The sequence below is a fragment of the Mobula birostris genome, chromosome 3, assembly GCF_030028105.1.
Source record: "Mobula birostris isolate sMobBir1 chromosome 3, sMobBir1.hap1, whole genome shotgun sequence".
In the NCBI taxonomy this organism is placed as follows: Eukaryota; Metazoa; Chordata; class Chondrichthyes; order Myliobatiformes; family Myliobatidae; genus Mobula; species Mobula birostris.
The window spans coordinates 38066417-38083607 of NC_092372.1; the positions used below are offsets into that span (position 1 = coordinate 38066417).

At 42.9% G+C, this 17191-nt stretch overlaps 1 protein-coding gene across 1 annotated transcript in view; it reads right to left on the bottom strand.

Moving 5' to 3' along the window:
- LOC140194979 (embigin-like) overlaps nt 1-17191 on the bottom strand; it is a 60810-nt gene that overhangs the window by 12620 nt on the left and 30999 nt on the right. The window contains exons 4-5 of the mRNA XM_072252490.1: nt 2771-2859; nt 595-725 (exon numbers count right to left, since the gene is read on the bottom strand). Of these exons, the coding sequence (XP_072108591.1) occupies nt 595-725; nt 2771-2859 (220 nt within the window). The remainder of the gene's footprint in view (nt 1-594; nt 726-2770; nt 2860-17191) is intronic.

Sequence of the window (17191 nt, forward strand, 5' to 3'; positions counted from 1 at the left end):
CTCATGCTATACAAACACTAATAAACAGCATAATCTGTCATATTCTCTACACTAAAATTGGTGTAAACATAGATTCGATTCTACGTGTTAAAATTCTGTAAAAATTTTAAATGATTCAGCTGAAATACTGAAAAATTATTTCACCGCTGTAACTTCAGTGACAGTTTGCCTAATGCTGTGGCCATTTTACAAATTCAACAAGATAATACCCACAAGTGACACAGCTAATAAAGCCACTGACCCACAGCACCAGCACCACAGTTTCAATTCTGACTGCTTGTATGCGTGGACCATGCATACTCCCTTAAGGCTGTGTGGTTTCCAATTTACTCCCACCTCCTGACAATGAGTGGGTTGCCAGGTTAACTAACCACTAAAATGAGTCCCTAGAGTGCAAGTGAGTGGGAGGAGAGAGGAAACTTGATGACATTGTGAGGATAATTTAAAAAATGAGATTAACAAAGGTGATGGTCTCCAAGAGTTTTCCTCGCAGTTTTAGAAGTAATGCTCCCCACCCTCATATCTGGCCATTTTAGTAATAATATATTAATATCAATTAATAATCTATTAATAATCAATTGAGATTTTCCATACCTCTTTGCTGTCATGGACTTCCTTCAACCAAATCCATTTGAGTGGAGCATATTGACCACTTTCACAAGTTAAATTAACTTGATCGCGATTTGAGCATATCACACTTTTCTTTTTGGTCCAGATAGGGGGAACTGGGAATAAACAGATAAACTAGATTAATTTTGGTCCCAGACCAAAATTGAACAGAATTAATTGCTCTGGAGGAGAAGATGGCGGTGCGACGGCAGCGCGCGCGGCCTCTCCGGTGAATGATATCTGTTATCTGTCAAGTAGGGGACCGTGCACAATTCTGATTTGATGGAGACGGACGTGAGAGTACGGAGGAACATCTGGAAAACTTCTGAAATGCCCGCTTCGCTGCCGCTGTTACTGTGTGGTAACCGGAATCTCCGGAGCAGAAGGCCCCGAATCCTCGGCTTTGCTTGTTTCAGCGGTCGGGGTGAGGTCGAGTGCTCTCGGCAGAGGATGGCACTCAGGAGGCTGTATCGGAGGGGCTGGTCGGAGGCTCGAAGTTTTCGGACGGACGGACTCAGGGTCGGCTGTGGTCGGCTGCTTCCAAGGCATCGGCAAGTTGATGGTGCCTGGAGGTTTATGGCAGTGAGCTTTTCCTTTTTGTTGCCTGCTATCGGGGACTCAGGAGTCGATCGACTTGGGGACTTTGAGACTTTTTTTTACTGTGCCCATGGTTTATTCTTCATCAAATTATGGTATTCCTTTGCACTGCTGTAACTATATGTTATAATTATGTGGTTCTGTCAGTGTTAGTCTTTGGTTTGTCCTGTTTTCTGTGATATCACTCTGGAGAAATGTTGTATTATTTCTTAATGCATGTATACATTTCTAAACGACAATAAAAGAGGACTGAGTGTTCTCGTAATCTAATCTTTAGATGTTTTGTCATCAGTTCATTAGGTGTAGACTTCTGTAATTGAGCTTACCATAACAGCAAATGAATCAGCATCTTTGGGAGCAAATAGATAGTCAGCATTTTGGGTTGAGACTTTGCCAGGGACTGGTGATGTCACCTGACCCACTGAGTTTCTCCAGCATTTTGTGTGTTGCTGCAGTCAATAAATCATTTTGTTTTATTAAACATAATCACAATGGTAATGTTGGAATTGCACAGATAATCTGTGCACAACAAACCAGAAACAATCATGTGTTTCACTCATGTTGAGTGAGGGAAAGAATTTTGCCCAGAACACCACAGTAAACTCTACTCTGGCATAAAAAATGCATCTCCATTTATGCAGGACTCCCTTTGCCCGACTGAAATTAATGGAGTGGGACAAGAATATACTACATTCTGATTTAAATACAATTGAGCCACAACACATTGTCTGATAGGATAGCTGGATGGATAATTGCCCAATAACGCCTTGAACCCTTTTTAAAACCAAACCTGTCAATAGTTTTGCAAACTAATCCCCTTACTAGACAGGTTTTAAATACTAGAGCTCAGATTTAATAGAATAAGGTCAGTATTTTTCAGCACACCTGGAAAACTTTATTTTTCCCAAACCCTGTTATTCTTTCACATTTATTCCTGAACCAACAGGCCAGCTATCATGTCTTCATCCCAAAGGATATATGCCCTGGACTTGATGTCTGTCTTAAAAGATACACCAGTAAGTCATTGTCCTATGGTCATGGGCTGGCCACTTGAAGTGAACACTCCTACTCTACATCTGTTACTGAACTGCAGTCTTCTTTCATGCTGTAGTTTTTAAATATGACCAATGTTTGAAATAACATTGGTGTAGCGAATAAATTGAATGGTAAATATTACTCTATTTTTCCATTATTAATTATTCCTATTAGCTCTCAGGTGTCCCATCAGCAGTATTGGTCTCAGAAGGGAGATTAAGCATCAGTAGCTCAGGTAAATCATCCCATTAATTTTATTGTTGCTAACTTTTTACCAAAAGCTCTGCAACTCCCCACGCTGACTTGCATTATTTAAGGTATATCACTGATATATTAAATACTTAGTGAGAATTTTAAAACCCATTATCTGGTTTTCAACATAATATATGGAGATTTATCAAAATATTCACTTATACCACACACATGGATAGAGCCAGAAAGTCACAAGATTGGATACTCAACCTAAGATATGACAGCAAGCATTGGTAAATATTGGGAACCTTTCTGTTATCACAGATAACAAACTCACTTTGTACTTCAAACCTGCCTTCCAATTCGGGGGCTGTGTCAAAGATACAAGAATAGTTCCCAGCATCACTGGCATTCTGAAAATCAAACCTGCAATCACAAATCATGACAATTACTGATGTTAAAGCCCCTAATCATTTAATTATTCTTAAGCACATGACATTTCCCCTACTCTTAATTCATAATAAATAATGTATGAGCAAGGAAGGATGACGAGGATATGTTGGCGGTGTGAAACAAGTAAGTAAATTGCAAAGAAGGTTTACGTGAGCATAAGCTGTTGAGACAAATTATCTATTTCTATTTTATACCATAATATACTTTAAAAGCCTTGAAGGTAAGTGTACAATTTATTAACAGATAGCCAGTTTGGATATGATTAGCTGTATGGCAGACAAATATTCACTTTTGGAAAAATATTGTCTTTTTTGCATCAATTGAATACATTTTTATCAAAAACAACTAATTTCCAAATTGCAGATTAATTCTTATTTGCTTTCTTCCATTAAATCAGATTACATAGTTTAAAACATGAACTTATTCTAAATCTATCAACAACTTTAACTTCAAAAGTAAAGCCTTTTTCAGTTCTTAAGCCGTCCCACATAACCAAGGACATGGGCTTTAAAGGTGTTGCCACAGGTGGAGCAGGAGGTGCTTAATGGGTTGTGCAAGCAGGTAGCTGCAATGTTGCACAAAATAATATGTTAAAAATATATACAAATGAATCTTAAATTAATAACATCAAGCAAAATTGCTGATGATACTTTTTTTTACAACATGGTGGCATTACATGATTAAATAGTCTATTGAAACTTTTTTGTTAACACTTAGAGCATTATTCAAGTATAACTAAGTTGCTAATGCCAGCTAGTTTTATTGGTGTCTTCAGGGCTAAAGATTTTAAAACAATATTATCAAATCCTAGTGATATTATGATCCTGCTGTTAATGAGTTATAATTTATTGGTGCTTAGAACTAATTGTTTAATGCAGAACAATTAAAATTTCACTCTGAATGATTATTATCAATTAATTAGTCAAAGGATATGAGTTGGGAAAATTTGTCTGAGCATGGTATCAAGGACCTCTGGTAAAACTTAAGAACAAAGATTGGTATCATTACTTGTACAAAGTGATTATAAAACCTTAATCACAACACTTCACACTAAAGACTTTTTCTTTGTCTATGTTATTTCTTATTAAAAAATTGTTAATGTGCATTTATTTATTTAGATTTACAGCATGGAACAGGCCCTTTCGCTGTCCATAGCCCACCTGCTTAGCACTAATCACAGGACAATTTACAATGACCAATTAACCTACTAACTGGTGCATCTTTGGATTGTGGGAGGAAACTGGAGCACCCAGAGGAAATCAATGCCATCACAGGGAGAACTCATTATAGACTGCTCTGGAATTGAACTCTGACACACTGAGATATAATAGCATCGGACTAACCTCTACACTACTCTTTAATTTAGGTTTTCTTGTAAATGCTGCTTATATAACACTATGTGCCTGTGACACTGCTGCAAGTAAGTTTTTTTTCCATTGCACTTGTGCATAAATGTAGTTTTGCAAATTACAGTAATTTTGACTTAGTGTAGTGTTAGCTCAGAGAGAAATACCTGCATGTGAAGTGCGTGTAATAGCGCCACCCTGTGGATCAGGTAGGGAAAGATACTTAAAGGAAATTATTTATCTTGGGCAGTTGTATAATGAATGGTACGTTGAAAATAATAGAATAATTTTGCAAAATGTAAGAAGCTTCAGCTGTTTCCACATCCAGAGTTATTTCCAGTCACCAAATTTGAACAGCTTTGTGCTTGTAAAAGGTTCCAATATACTTTACAATTAATTTTTCTATGACTGAAGTTTAAACAAATTTTCATATTCTGCATCAAAGCTAAGTTTTGGTCTTTTGTCTGGAATGTGTGCCTTCCTAAAATCTAGAAAAAAATGGAGGTGGAAAATTGCATAAGATGTTATGAATATTACACATTCTTAAACCATTCAGCTATCACAAACCAGAACAGTTCTTACCAGTTTTAAACTGAGATGCATTTTATGCCTCTTGTGCAACAATTAGAAATGATCTCAGGAAATTCTATTTCACATTATATACTCCTTGATAAAGCAATGAAATCTTAGGAACTACAAGAATTTATATAGGGAGTGCTGAGATGTTAAATGAAAAAGATGTCAAAAATGACAAAGACAGATTATTTCAAGGTGGATGAATCAAGAATAATGACCATCATAAGTATACTGATCCTCTATTCTTAGATAGAATAAAATAAATAACACATGTGGCAACTATGTTTTCCTTTAAAGATGCACTGAGATAAATTTCATGGGTGCAGGAGCATGAGTGTTTGACTTCCGATCAATTATTCAAAGGGCCCATAATTCATTGAGATTGTTCAAATAACACCTTCTAAGCTGGATATGTTTAAATTCAATTTATCAAATAAATCTGGAATTAAAAAGCAATTATCATAATTAGTGGCCATGAAATTACTAACTTGTCACTATAAAAACATTTACTTCACAAACGCTCTTCAGGAAGGAAATCTGCTAATATACACTGACTCTAAGTCCACCAGAGTTCAACATAAATTCAAAGTTCAAAGTAAATTTATTATCAAAGTACATATATATTACCATATACAACCCTGAGAATCATTTTCTTGCAGGCATACTCAGTAAATCTCATAACCATAATAGAATTAATGAAAGACTGCATGAACTCGGGCATTCAACCAGTGTGCAAAAGAAAAGCCACAAATACAAAAAGAAGGACATAATAATACTAAATAAATACGCAATAAATATCAAGAACATGAGATGAAGAGTTCTTGAAAGTGAGTCCATGGGTTGTGAGAACATTTCAATGATGGGGCAACTGAGGTTCAGGGAAGTTATCCGCTTTGGTTCAAGAGCCTGATGGTTGAGGTGTAATACCTATACCTGAACATGGTGGTGTGTGCCCTGAGGCTCCTGTACCAGAGGGAAGAGAGCATGTTCTGAGCTAGGAGAGCAGTGGTCCTTGATGATGGATGCTGCTTCCCTGTGACAACGCTTTGTGTGGATGTGCTCAATGGTGGGGAGGGCTTTAACCATGTTGCACTGGGCTGTACCCACTAGTTTTTTGTAGGATTTTCCATTCAAAGGCATTGGTGTTTCTATTACCAGGCGATGAAACAGCCAGTCAATATACTCTCCATTACACATATAAAGAAGTTTGTCAAAGTTTTAGGTATCAGATATAATCTTAGGACCTACGCAAACTCCTTAGGAAGTAGAGGCACTGCCTTTCCCAGGACAGGTTCTCCAAAATAGTATCACCATGGAATTTAAAGTTGCTGACCCTGTTTACCTCATATCCTCCAATGAGGACTTGCACATGATTCTCTAGTTTTCTCATCCTGAAGTCAACAATCTGCTCCTTCAGCAGACTATTGACATTGAGTGAGAGGTTGTTGCTGTGGCACTACTCAGCCAGTTTTTCAATCCCCCTCCTATCTGCTGAATCATCAGCACCTTTGACTCGGCCTACGACAGTGATGTTGTCAGCAAACTTGAGTAGGGCATTAGAGCTGTGCTTAGCCTCACAGTCATAAGAGTAAAGTGAGTAGAGCAGTGGATAAGCACACAGTCTTGGGTTGCACCTTTGCTGACGGAGATTATGAAGGAGATGTTGTTGCCAATCTGAACTGACCAGGGTCTGCAAATGAAAAAATCGGGGAACCAATTGCATAAGGAGGTATTGAGGCCAAGGTCTTGAAACTTATTGATTAGTCTTGAGGGGATGATGGTATTGAATGCTGAGCCATAGTTGATAAAAGGTATCCTGATCTATGCATCTTTGCTCTCTAGTTGTGTGAAGAGCCAGTGAGATAGCATCTGCTATAGACCTGTTGCATATTGGAGAAAACTCGTCATTTCTCAGGCAGGAGTTGATATTTTTCATCACCAACCTTTCAAAACACTTCATCACTGTGGATGTAAGTGCTACTGGATGATAGTCGTTGAGGCAGGTCACCACATTCTTCTTCGGCACTGGTATAATTGAAGCCTGCGTGAAGCAGGTGGGTACCACACTCTGCCAAACCTAGAGGTTAATACTCCAGCCAGTTGATCAACACATGTCTTTAGTACCTGGCCATGTACCCCATCTGGTCTAGATGCTTTATGTGGGTTCACCCTTCTGAAGGCTGCTCTTCTGCCAGTCAGAGACTGAAACCACATGATCATCAGGGGCTGTTGGAGTTTACGACGCACCCTTTATGTTTTGATTGATAAAGCAAATACAGAAGGCATTGGGCTCATCTGGAAGCAAAGCCCTGATGTCACTTGGTTTACTTTCTAAGGTGATAGCATTCAAGCCCTGCCACAACTGTCGAGCATCCTTTGTTGATTCAATTTAGTCCTAAATTGCTACTCAGTCTATGAGATGGCCTTTTCAAGATTGCACCTGGACTTCTTGTAACTTTCTTGGTCACCAGACTTGAATGCCTCTGATTTGCTCCTCAGCAGACTGCAGATTTCATGGTTCATCCTGGCTTCTGGTTGGGGAATGATTTTGTGGGTAGACACTCCTCTACAACTGTTTTAATATCATGACAACCATGGAGTATTCATTCAGATCCACACATGAGTCCTTGAACACGGCCCAGTTCACCATCTTGAAGCAATCCCGTAAGCTGCTCCTCTGCTCTTGCAACACCTCTTTGTTGTCCTAATCTTTGGAGGTTTGCTCTTTAACTTCTCTCTGTATGCAGGTAGGACAAGGACAACCAAGTGATCACAATTACCAAAATGAGGTCTGGGCATGGTAGGCATTCCTTATCTTAGTATAACAATGGTCTAGTGTGTTGGGTGCACTGGTGCTACAGGTTGTATGCTGATTATAATTGGGAAGGGTTTTCTTAAAACAAGCCTGGTTGAAATCCCTGACCCTGATTTGAAATGCTTCAGGATGGACTGTTTCTTGTTTGGAGATGGCATCATGCAATATCTCAAACACTTGGTTACAGTCGGCAGCTGGTGTTATGTAAACTGGGATCAGGATTATGAAGAACTCTAGGTAAGTAGAACAGACAGCACTTGACCATTAGCTGTTCAAGATCTGGTGAATATGAGTTCGACAAAACACCACATCAGAACACCACCTATCATGAAACACAAACCTCCACCTTTTGCCTTTTCTAAATCATCAGTTCAGTCCAACCTGTGAACCTAGAAGCCTATGGGTCTGATCGTCATATCTGGCTGTGCTGAGAGTAAGCCATGTATCATTCAAACATAAGAGCACAACAATCTCTCATTCCCCCGATACAGCAATTTTTGTCCTCTGCTCCTCAATTTTATTCTCCATTGATTGCACATCTGCTAACAACATGTTGGAGGTCTCATCCCTCTGTATTTCAGTCTGGCTTAGAGATCACCCCCCCCCCCCCCCCCACCTCCTCCCTTACCATACTGGCTTTGACAGACGAGTCCTTCAGAAAATCGTGAAATCTGAAAATCATTAAGTTGGTTGGTTCCCAACTGCCCCCTGAAATCACCCTGAATACCCCTCAAATCATGGGGCAGCTACAGAGAGAAATAAATGGGGGAGACTTGGGAGTGCATATACATAGTTCATTGAATGTCTCAGGTCGTCAGAGTGCTGAATAAGGTGCTTGGAATGCTTGCCTTCATCAGTCACCCTGCTATAGGAAGAATATCATTAAACTGAAGAGGGTGCACAAAAGATCCACTAGGATTTTACTGGCAGAGGAGTCTTGAGTTACAAGGAGATGCTGGATAGTTTAGGACTTTCTTTCTTTCGACTATAGGAAAGTAAAGGGTAACTTAGTAAATTAAATCGGTAAACTGGTTTATTATTGTCACAGGTGCCGAGTTGCAGTGAGAAACATACAGATCAGTTCATTGGAATATGCAAGGGGAACAGAAGGCCAAATAAAGTGTTACAGTTAGAGTAGAAGTGCGATACAGGTAGGGAGAGGTTTATTAAATCACAGTCACAGAGCAGGGGAGCACAGAAACAGGCCCTTCAGCCAATCTAGTCTATGCCGTGCCGTTATTCTACCTGTGCCATTGGACTTAATCTGGACCACAGCCCTCCATACCCACTCCATCTATGTACTTATGGAAACTCTCATAAATATTGCAATCAAACCTAAATCCACTACTTCCGCTGGCAACTCGTTCCACATTCACACTACCCTCTGAGTCAGGTTCCCTTTAAATATTTCATCTATCACCTTTAACCTAAGACCTCTACATCTTAGTCTCATCCATCCTAAGTGGAAAAAGCCTGCTTGCCTTAGCCCTACATATCTATACCACACATAATTTTGCATACCTCTATAAATGTCCCCTCATTCTCCTACTTTCCAGGGAATAAAGCCCTAACCTGATCTGATCAACCTTTCCCAGTAATTGGGGTACTCAAGTCCAAGCAATATCCTTGTAAATTTTCTCTGTACTTTTTCAATGTTTTCCTGTTGGTAGATTTCCAGAACTGCATGCAATGCTTCAAATTAGGCTTCACCAATATCCTATACAACTTTACCATAACATCTCAACTTCTGCACTCAATACGTTGATTTATGAAGGGCAATGTATCAAAATCGTTCTTAATGACCATTTCTACTTGTGACACCACTTTCAAGAAATTATGGTCAGATCCCTTTGTTCTACCATACTCCTCAGTGCCCTACGTACATTGTGTATATCCTACGCTTGTTTGTCCTCCCCAAGTGCAACACCTCATACATGTCTTCATTGAATTCCATCTGCCATTTTTCTGCCTATTTTTCCAGCTGGTCCAAATCCTGCTGATAGCCTTCCTCGTTGCCTCCAATCTTGCGATCATCCACAAATCTGCCGATCCAAATCATTAACATAGATGACAAACAACAGCAGACCCAGCATCAAGGGGCTTAGATAGGTGAATAGCCAAAGATTTTTCCCTGAGGGTAAGGGAATCCAAAACATGAGAGCAGAGGTTTGAAGTGAGAGGGGAAAGATTCCAGTCCTTGTACACCTCCGTCCCCCATCATAAAGCCCTTCACTTCTTTCTGGACAGCAGATTCAACCAGTTCCCCTCCACCACCACTCTCCTCTATCTGGCAGAACCCATCCTTAGTCTCACTACTTTTTACTTTGGCTCCTCCCACTTCCTTCAAACCAAAGGTGTAGAAATTGGCACTCGCATGGGTCCCAGCTACGCCTGCCTTTTTGTCGGCTATGTGGAATAGTCTATGTTCCAAGCCTCCAGCTTTTCCTATGGTACATCAATGACTGCAATGGTGCTGCTTCCTGCACCCATGCTGAGATCGTCGACTTCATCAAATTTGACTCCAACTTCCACCCTGTCCTCAAATTTATTTGGTCCATTTCCAAAACCTCCCTCTCCTTTCTTAATCAAACTGTCTCTATCTCTTCAGATGGTTTATCCACTGATATCTTTTACAAACCCACTGATTCTCACAGTTACCTGGACTATATCTCTTCCCACCCTACTACTTGTAAGAATGCCATCTCCTTCTCTCAATTTCTCTGTCTCCATCACATCTGCTCTCAGGATGATGCTTTTCATTCCAGAGCTAATGAGATGTCCTCCTTCTTCAAAAAAGTGGCTTTCCTTCCTCCAGCATCAACACCACCCTCACCCATATCTCTTCCATTTCACGCACATCTGCCCTCACCCCACCAGGGATAGGGTTCCTCTTGTCTTCAACTACCACCTCACTGTCTCCATAACTTCTGCCATCTCCAATGGGATCCCACCACCAAGCACGTATTTTCCTCCCCTTCCATTTTCCGCTTTCCACAGGGGATAGCTTTCTACACGAATCCCCTGTCCATTCATCACTCCCCATTCATCGCCCTCCTTGTATTTATTTTTGCACGCAGAACAAGAGCCACACCTGTCCCTACACCCCCTCCCTCACTACCATTCAGGACCCCAAACAGTCTTTCCAGGTGAGATGGCACTTCACCTGTGAGACTACTGGGGTCATCTTCTATATTCGGTGCTCCTGGTATGGCCTCCTGTATATTGCTGAGACCTCACATAGATTGGGAGACCGCTTCGCCGAGCACTTAGGCTCTCTTTGCCAGAGAAAGCAGGATTTCCCAGTAGCCATTTCAATTCTACTTTCCATTCCCATTCCAACATGTCAGTCTATGGCCTGCTCTACTGCCACGATGAAACCACACTCAAGATGGAGGAGAAACACCTTATATTCTATTTGGATAGCCTCCAAACTGATGGCATGAACATCGATTTCTCAGACTTCCAGTAATTGAACTCCCTTTCTCCTTCACCATTCCCTATCTCACCTTATCTCTTTACCTGCCTATCACCTCCCTCTGGTGCCCCTTCCCTTTCATCCATGTTCTTCTGTCCTCTCCTATCAGATTCCCCCTTCTCCAGCTCTTTATCTCTTTCACCTATCAGCTTCTCAGCTCTTTACTTCACCACTCCCCCCTCCCGGTTTCACCTCTCACTCACTACCTTGTACTTCTTCCTCTTCTCCCCCCACATTCTTACTCTGACCTCTTCTCTCGCTTATCCAGTTCTGATGAAGGGTTCTCAGGCCGAAATGTCGACTGTTTACTCTTTTCCAAAGATGCTACCTGGCCTGCTGAGTTCCTCCAGAATTTTGCATATATTCCTTTGATTTCCAGTATCTGCAGATTTTCTCTGTTTGGGGAAAGATTTATTGCTTTCCCATGTACTACCTCAATGCACTGTTGTAATGAATTGATCCACAGGAACAGTATGCAGGACAAGCTTTCCACTGTACTTCAGTGCATGTGACAATAACAAACTCATTTACCAATTTTAAAGTCATCTGAGGGGCAACTTCTTCACACAGAGGATGCAGAGCATATGGGATGAATTGCCAGGGGAAATGGTAGCAGCAGGTATAATCATGTACAACATTTAAAATGCATTTGGGCAGGCTTGTGGATAGGAGAGGTTCAGAAAGAAATGGACCAATTGGCAATTGGGATTAGCTTGATCATCGTGAATGAATTGGGCCAATGAATCTAAATGCTGCCCTTGCCAGTGATATCTATATCCGATGAATGAATAAGTTACAAAAGAAGTTCATTGGAGAAAAGCACAATAAGAATTTGCAGAAAAGTTTAGTGCAACACAGAATGGCATCCTACAAGTGCATGTAACTGGACGGCCACATCTGCACAAGGTGTGTCGAGCCACAGCCCTTTAGAGACCACGTTAGGGAACTGGAGATGCAGCTCAATGACCTTCGTCTGGTCAGGGAGAGTGAGGGGTTGATAGATAGGAGCAATAGACAAGTAGTCACACCGGGGCCTCGGAAGACAGGTAAGAGGGTAACAGTCAGGAGAGGGAAGGGCAAGAGTCAGATACTAGAGAGTACCCCTTAACGATAAGTACTCCTGTTTGAGTGCTGTTGGGGTGGGGGGGGGAACAGCCTACCTGGGGGAAGCAACAGTGGTCGCACCTCTGGCACTGAGTCTGGCCCTGTGGCTCAGAAGGGTAGGGAAAGGAGGAAGGCAGCAGTAGTAGGAGACTCTATAGTCAGGGGGTCAGACAGGTGATTCTGTGGACTCAGGAAAGAAATGCGGATGGTAGTTTGCCTCCCAGGTGTCAGGGTGCAGGATGTTTCTGATTGCGTCCACGATATCCTGAAGTGGGAAGGTGAACAGCCAGAGGTCGTGGTACATATTGGTACCAACGACATAGGTAGGAAAACAGACTACAGGGAGTTAGGAAGGAAGTTGAGAATCAGGATCTCAAAGGTAGTGATCTCAGAATTACTGCCTGTGCCATGCAACAGTGAGTATAGGAATAGAGTGAGGCGGAGGATAAATGCGTGGCTGATGCGATTGGAGCAAGGGGCAGGGAATCAGATTTCTGGATCACTGGGACTCTTTTGGGGCAGGAGTGACCTGTATAAAAAGTACGGGTTGCACTTAAATCCCAGGGGGACCAAGATCCTGGAAGGGAAGTTTGCTAAGGCTAACACAAAATAATCTGCAGATGCTGGGGCCAAAGCAACACCCACAACAAGCTGGAGGAACTCAGCAGGTCGGGCAGCATCCATGGAAAAGATCGGTCGACGTTTCCGGCCGGAACCCTTCGTCAGGACTGAAGAGGGAAGGGGCGGAGGCCCTATAAAGAAGGTGGGGGGAGGTTGGGAAGGAGAAGGCTGGTAGGTTCCAGGTGAAAAAGCAGTAAGAGGGAAGATAAAGGGGTGGGGGAAGGGAAGCAGGGAGGTGATAGACAGAAAAGGTGAAGAAAGAATAGGGGAAAACACAATGGGTAGCAGGAGGTGGAACCAAGAGGGAGGCGGTAGGGGACAGAGTGACATCGGGATAGAGGAAGGGAGGGGGAGGGAATTACCGGAAGTTGGAGAATTCTATGTTCATACCAAGGGGCTGGAGACTACCTAGATGGTATATGAGGTGTTGCTCCTCCAACCTGAGTTTAGCCTCATCATGGCAGTAGAGAAGGCCATGTATGGACATATCTGAATGGGAGTGGGAAGCAGAGTTGAAGTGGGTGGCTACTGGGAGATCCTGTCTGTTGTGGCGGACGGAGTGGAGATGCTCGACGAAGCAGTCCCCCAATCTGCGTCGGGTTTCGTTCAGGGCCCCAAACAGTACTTCCAAGTGAGGTAACACTTCACTTGTGAGTCTGTTGGGGTCATCTATTGCACCTGGTGCTCCCGGTGCGGCCTCCTCTACATCGGTGAAACCCGACGCAGATTGGGGGACTGCTTCGTCGTGCACCTCCGCTCCATCCGCCACAACAGACAGGATCTCCCAGTAGCCACCCACTTCAACTCTGCTTCCCACTCCCATTCAGATATGTCCATACATGGCCTCCTCTACTGCCATGATAAGGCTAAACTCAGGTTGGAGGAGCAACACCTCATATACCATCTAGGTAGTCTCCAGCCCCTTGGTATGAACATAGAATTCTCCAACTTCCGGTAATTCCCTCCCCCTTCCTTCCCCTATCCCTATGTCACTCTGTCCCCTCCCCCAGCTGCCTACCACCACCCTCTTGGTTCCACCTCCTACTACCCATTGTGTTTTCCCCTATTCTTTCTTCATCTTTCCTGCCTATTCCCTCCCTGCTTCCCCTCTCCCACCCTTTATCTTTCCCCTTACTGGTTTTTCACCTGGAACCTACCAGACTTCTCCTTCCCACCTTCCCCCCACCTTCTTTATAGGGCCTCTGCCCCTTCCCTCTTCAGTCCTGACGAAGGGTTCCGAAACGTCGACCGATCTTTTCCACGGATGCTGCCCGACCCGCTGAGTTCCTCCAGCTTGTTGTGAGTTTGCTAAGGCTGTTGGGGAGAGATTAAACTAGAATTGCTCGGGGTGGGAACTGAACTGAAGAGACAGAGGAAGGGGTGGTTCGCTCACTAATGGAGAAAGCTTGTAGACAGTGCGAGAGGGAGGACAGGCAGGTGATAGGGAAGGAATGTGCTCAGACCAATGGTTTGAGATGGGTCTATTTTAATGCAAGAAGCATTATGAACAAAGTGGATGACCTTAGAGCGTGGATCAGTAATTGGAGCTATGATGTTGTGGCCATTACAGAGACTTGGATGGCTCAGGGGCAGGAATGGCTACTTAGAATGCCAGGCTTTAGATGTTTCAGAAAGGACAGGGACGGAGGCAAAAGAGGTTGGGGTGTGGCACTGTTGATCAGAGATAGTGTCATGGCTGCAGAAAAGGAGGAAGTCATGGAGGGATTGTCTACTGAGTCTCTGTGGGTGGAAGTTAGAAACAGGAAGGGGTCAATAACTCTACTGGGTGTTTTTTATAGACTACCCAATAGTAACAGGGACATCGAGGAGCAGATAGGGAGAAAGATTCTGGAAAGGTGTAATAATAACAGGGTTGTCGTGGTGGGAGATTTTAATTTCCCCAATATTGATTGGCATCTCCCTAGAGCAAGGGGTTTAGATGGGGTAGAGTTTGTTAAGTCTGTTCAGGAAGGTTTCCTGAAACAATATGTAGATAAGCCTACAAGAGGAGAGGCTGTACTTGATCTGGTATTGGGAAATGAACCTGGTCAGGTGTCAGGTCTCTCAGTGGGAGAGCATTTTGGAGATAGTGATCACAATTCTATCTCCTTTACTATAGCATTGGAGAGGGATAGGAACAGACAAGTTAGGAAAGTGTTTAATTGGAGTAAGGGGAAATATGAGGCTATCAGGCAGGAACTTGGAAGCATAAATTGGGAACAGATGTGCTCAGGGAAATATATGGCAGAAATGTGGCAAATGTTTAGGGGGTATTTGCGTGGTGTTCTGCATAGGTACGTTCCAATGAGACAGGGAAAGGATGGTAGGGTACGGAAACTGTGGTGTACAAAGGCTGTTGAAAATCTAGTCAAGAAGAAAAGAAAAGATTATGAAAGGCTCAAAAAGCTAGGTAATGATAGAGATCTACAAGATTATAAGACTAGCAGGAAAAAAACTTAAGAATGAAATTAGGAGAACCAGAAGGGGACATGAGAAGGCCTTGGTGAGCAGGATTAAGGAAAACCCCAAGGCATTCTACAAGTATGTGAAGAGCAAGAGGATGAGACTGAGAGAATAGGACCAATCAAGTGTGTCAATGGAAAAGTGTGTATGGAACCGCAGAAGATATAAGAGGTGTTTATGAATACTTTGCTTCAGTATTCACTATGGAAAAGGATCTTTGCGATTGTAGGGATGACTTACAGTGGATTGAAAAGCTTGAGTATATAGACATTAAGAAAGAGGATGTCCTGGATGTCTTGGAAAGCACCAAGTTGGGTAAGTCACCGGGACTGGAAGAGATAAACCCCAGGCTACTGTGGGAGGCAAGGGAGCAGCCTGCTGAGCCTCTGGCAATGATCTTTATATCATCAATAGGGACGGGGGAAGTTCTGGAGGATTGGAGGGTTGCAGATGTTGTTCCCTTATTCAAGAAAGGGAGTGAAGATAGCCCAGGAAATTATAGACCAGTCAGTCTTACTTCAGTGGTTGGTAAGTTGATGGAAAAGATCCTGAGACGCAGGATATATGAACATTTGGAGAGACATAATATGATTAACAATAGTCAGCATGGCTTTGTCAAATGCAGGTCATTCCTTACGAGCCTGATTGAATTTTTTTGAGGATATAACTAAACACATTGATGAAGGTAGAGCAGTAGATGTAGCGTATATGGATTTCAGCAAGGTATTTGATAGGGTACCCCATGCAAGGCTTATTGAGAAATTAAGGAGGCATGGCATCCAAGAGGACATTGCTTTGTGGATCCAGAATTGGTTTGCCCACAGAAGGCAAAGAGTGGTTGTAGACAGGTCATATTCTGCATGGAGGTCAGTGACCAGTGTTATGCCTCAGGGTCTGCTCTGGAACCCCTTCTCTTCATGATTTTTATAAATGACCTGGATGAGGAAGTGGAGGGATGGGTTAGTAAATTTGCTGATGACACAAAGTTTGGGGGTGTTGTGGATAGTGTTTAGGGCTGTCAGAGATTACAGCAGGACATCGATAGGATGCAAAACTGGGCTGAGAAGTGGTAGATGGAATTCAACCTAGATATGCGTGAAGTGGTTCATTTTGCTAGGTCAAATATGATGGCAGAATATAGTATTAATGGTAAGACTCTTGGCAGTGTGGAGGATCAGAGGGATCTTGGGGTCCGAGTCCATAGGACACTCAAAGCTGCTGCGCAGGTTGACTCTGTGGTTAAGAAGGCATACGGTGTATTGGCCTTCATCAACGTGGGATTGAGTTTAAGAGCCGAGAGGTAATGTTGCACGCTGGAGGAACTCAGCAGGTCGAGCAGCATCTGTGGAAAAGATCGGTCTTTGTCCTGACGAAGGGGTCCGGCCTGAAACGATGACCGATCTTTTCCACGGATGCTGCCCAACCTGCTGAGTTCCTCTAGCGTGTTGTGAGTGTTTGCTTTGACCCCAGCATCTGCAGATTATTTTGTGTTTAGGTAATGTTGCAGCTATATAGGACCCTGGTCAGACCCCACTTGGAGTACAGTGCTCATTTCCGGTCACCTCACTACAGGAAGGATGTGGAAACTACATAAAGGGTGCTGAGGAGGTTTACAAGGATGTTGCCTGGATTGGGCAGCATGCCTTATGAGAATAGGTTGAATGAACTTGGCCTTTTCTCCTTGGAGCAACAGAGGATGAGCGGTGACCTGATAAAGGTGTATAAGATGAGAGGCATTGATCGTGTGGGTAGTCAGAGGCTTTTTCCCCAGAGCTGAAATGGCTAGAACGAGAGGGCACAGTTTTAAGGTGCTTGGAATTAGGTACAGAGGAGGTACCATGGGTAAGTTTTTTACATAGAGAGTGGTGAGTGCATGGAATAGGCTGCTGGCGACGGTGGTGGAGG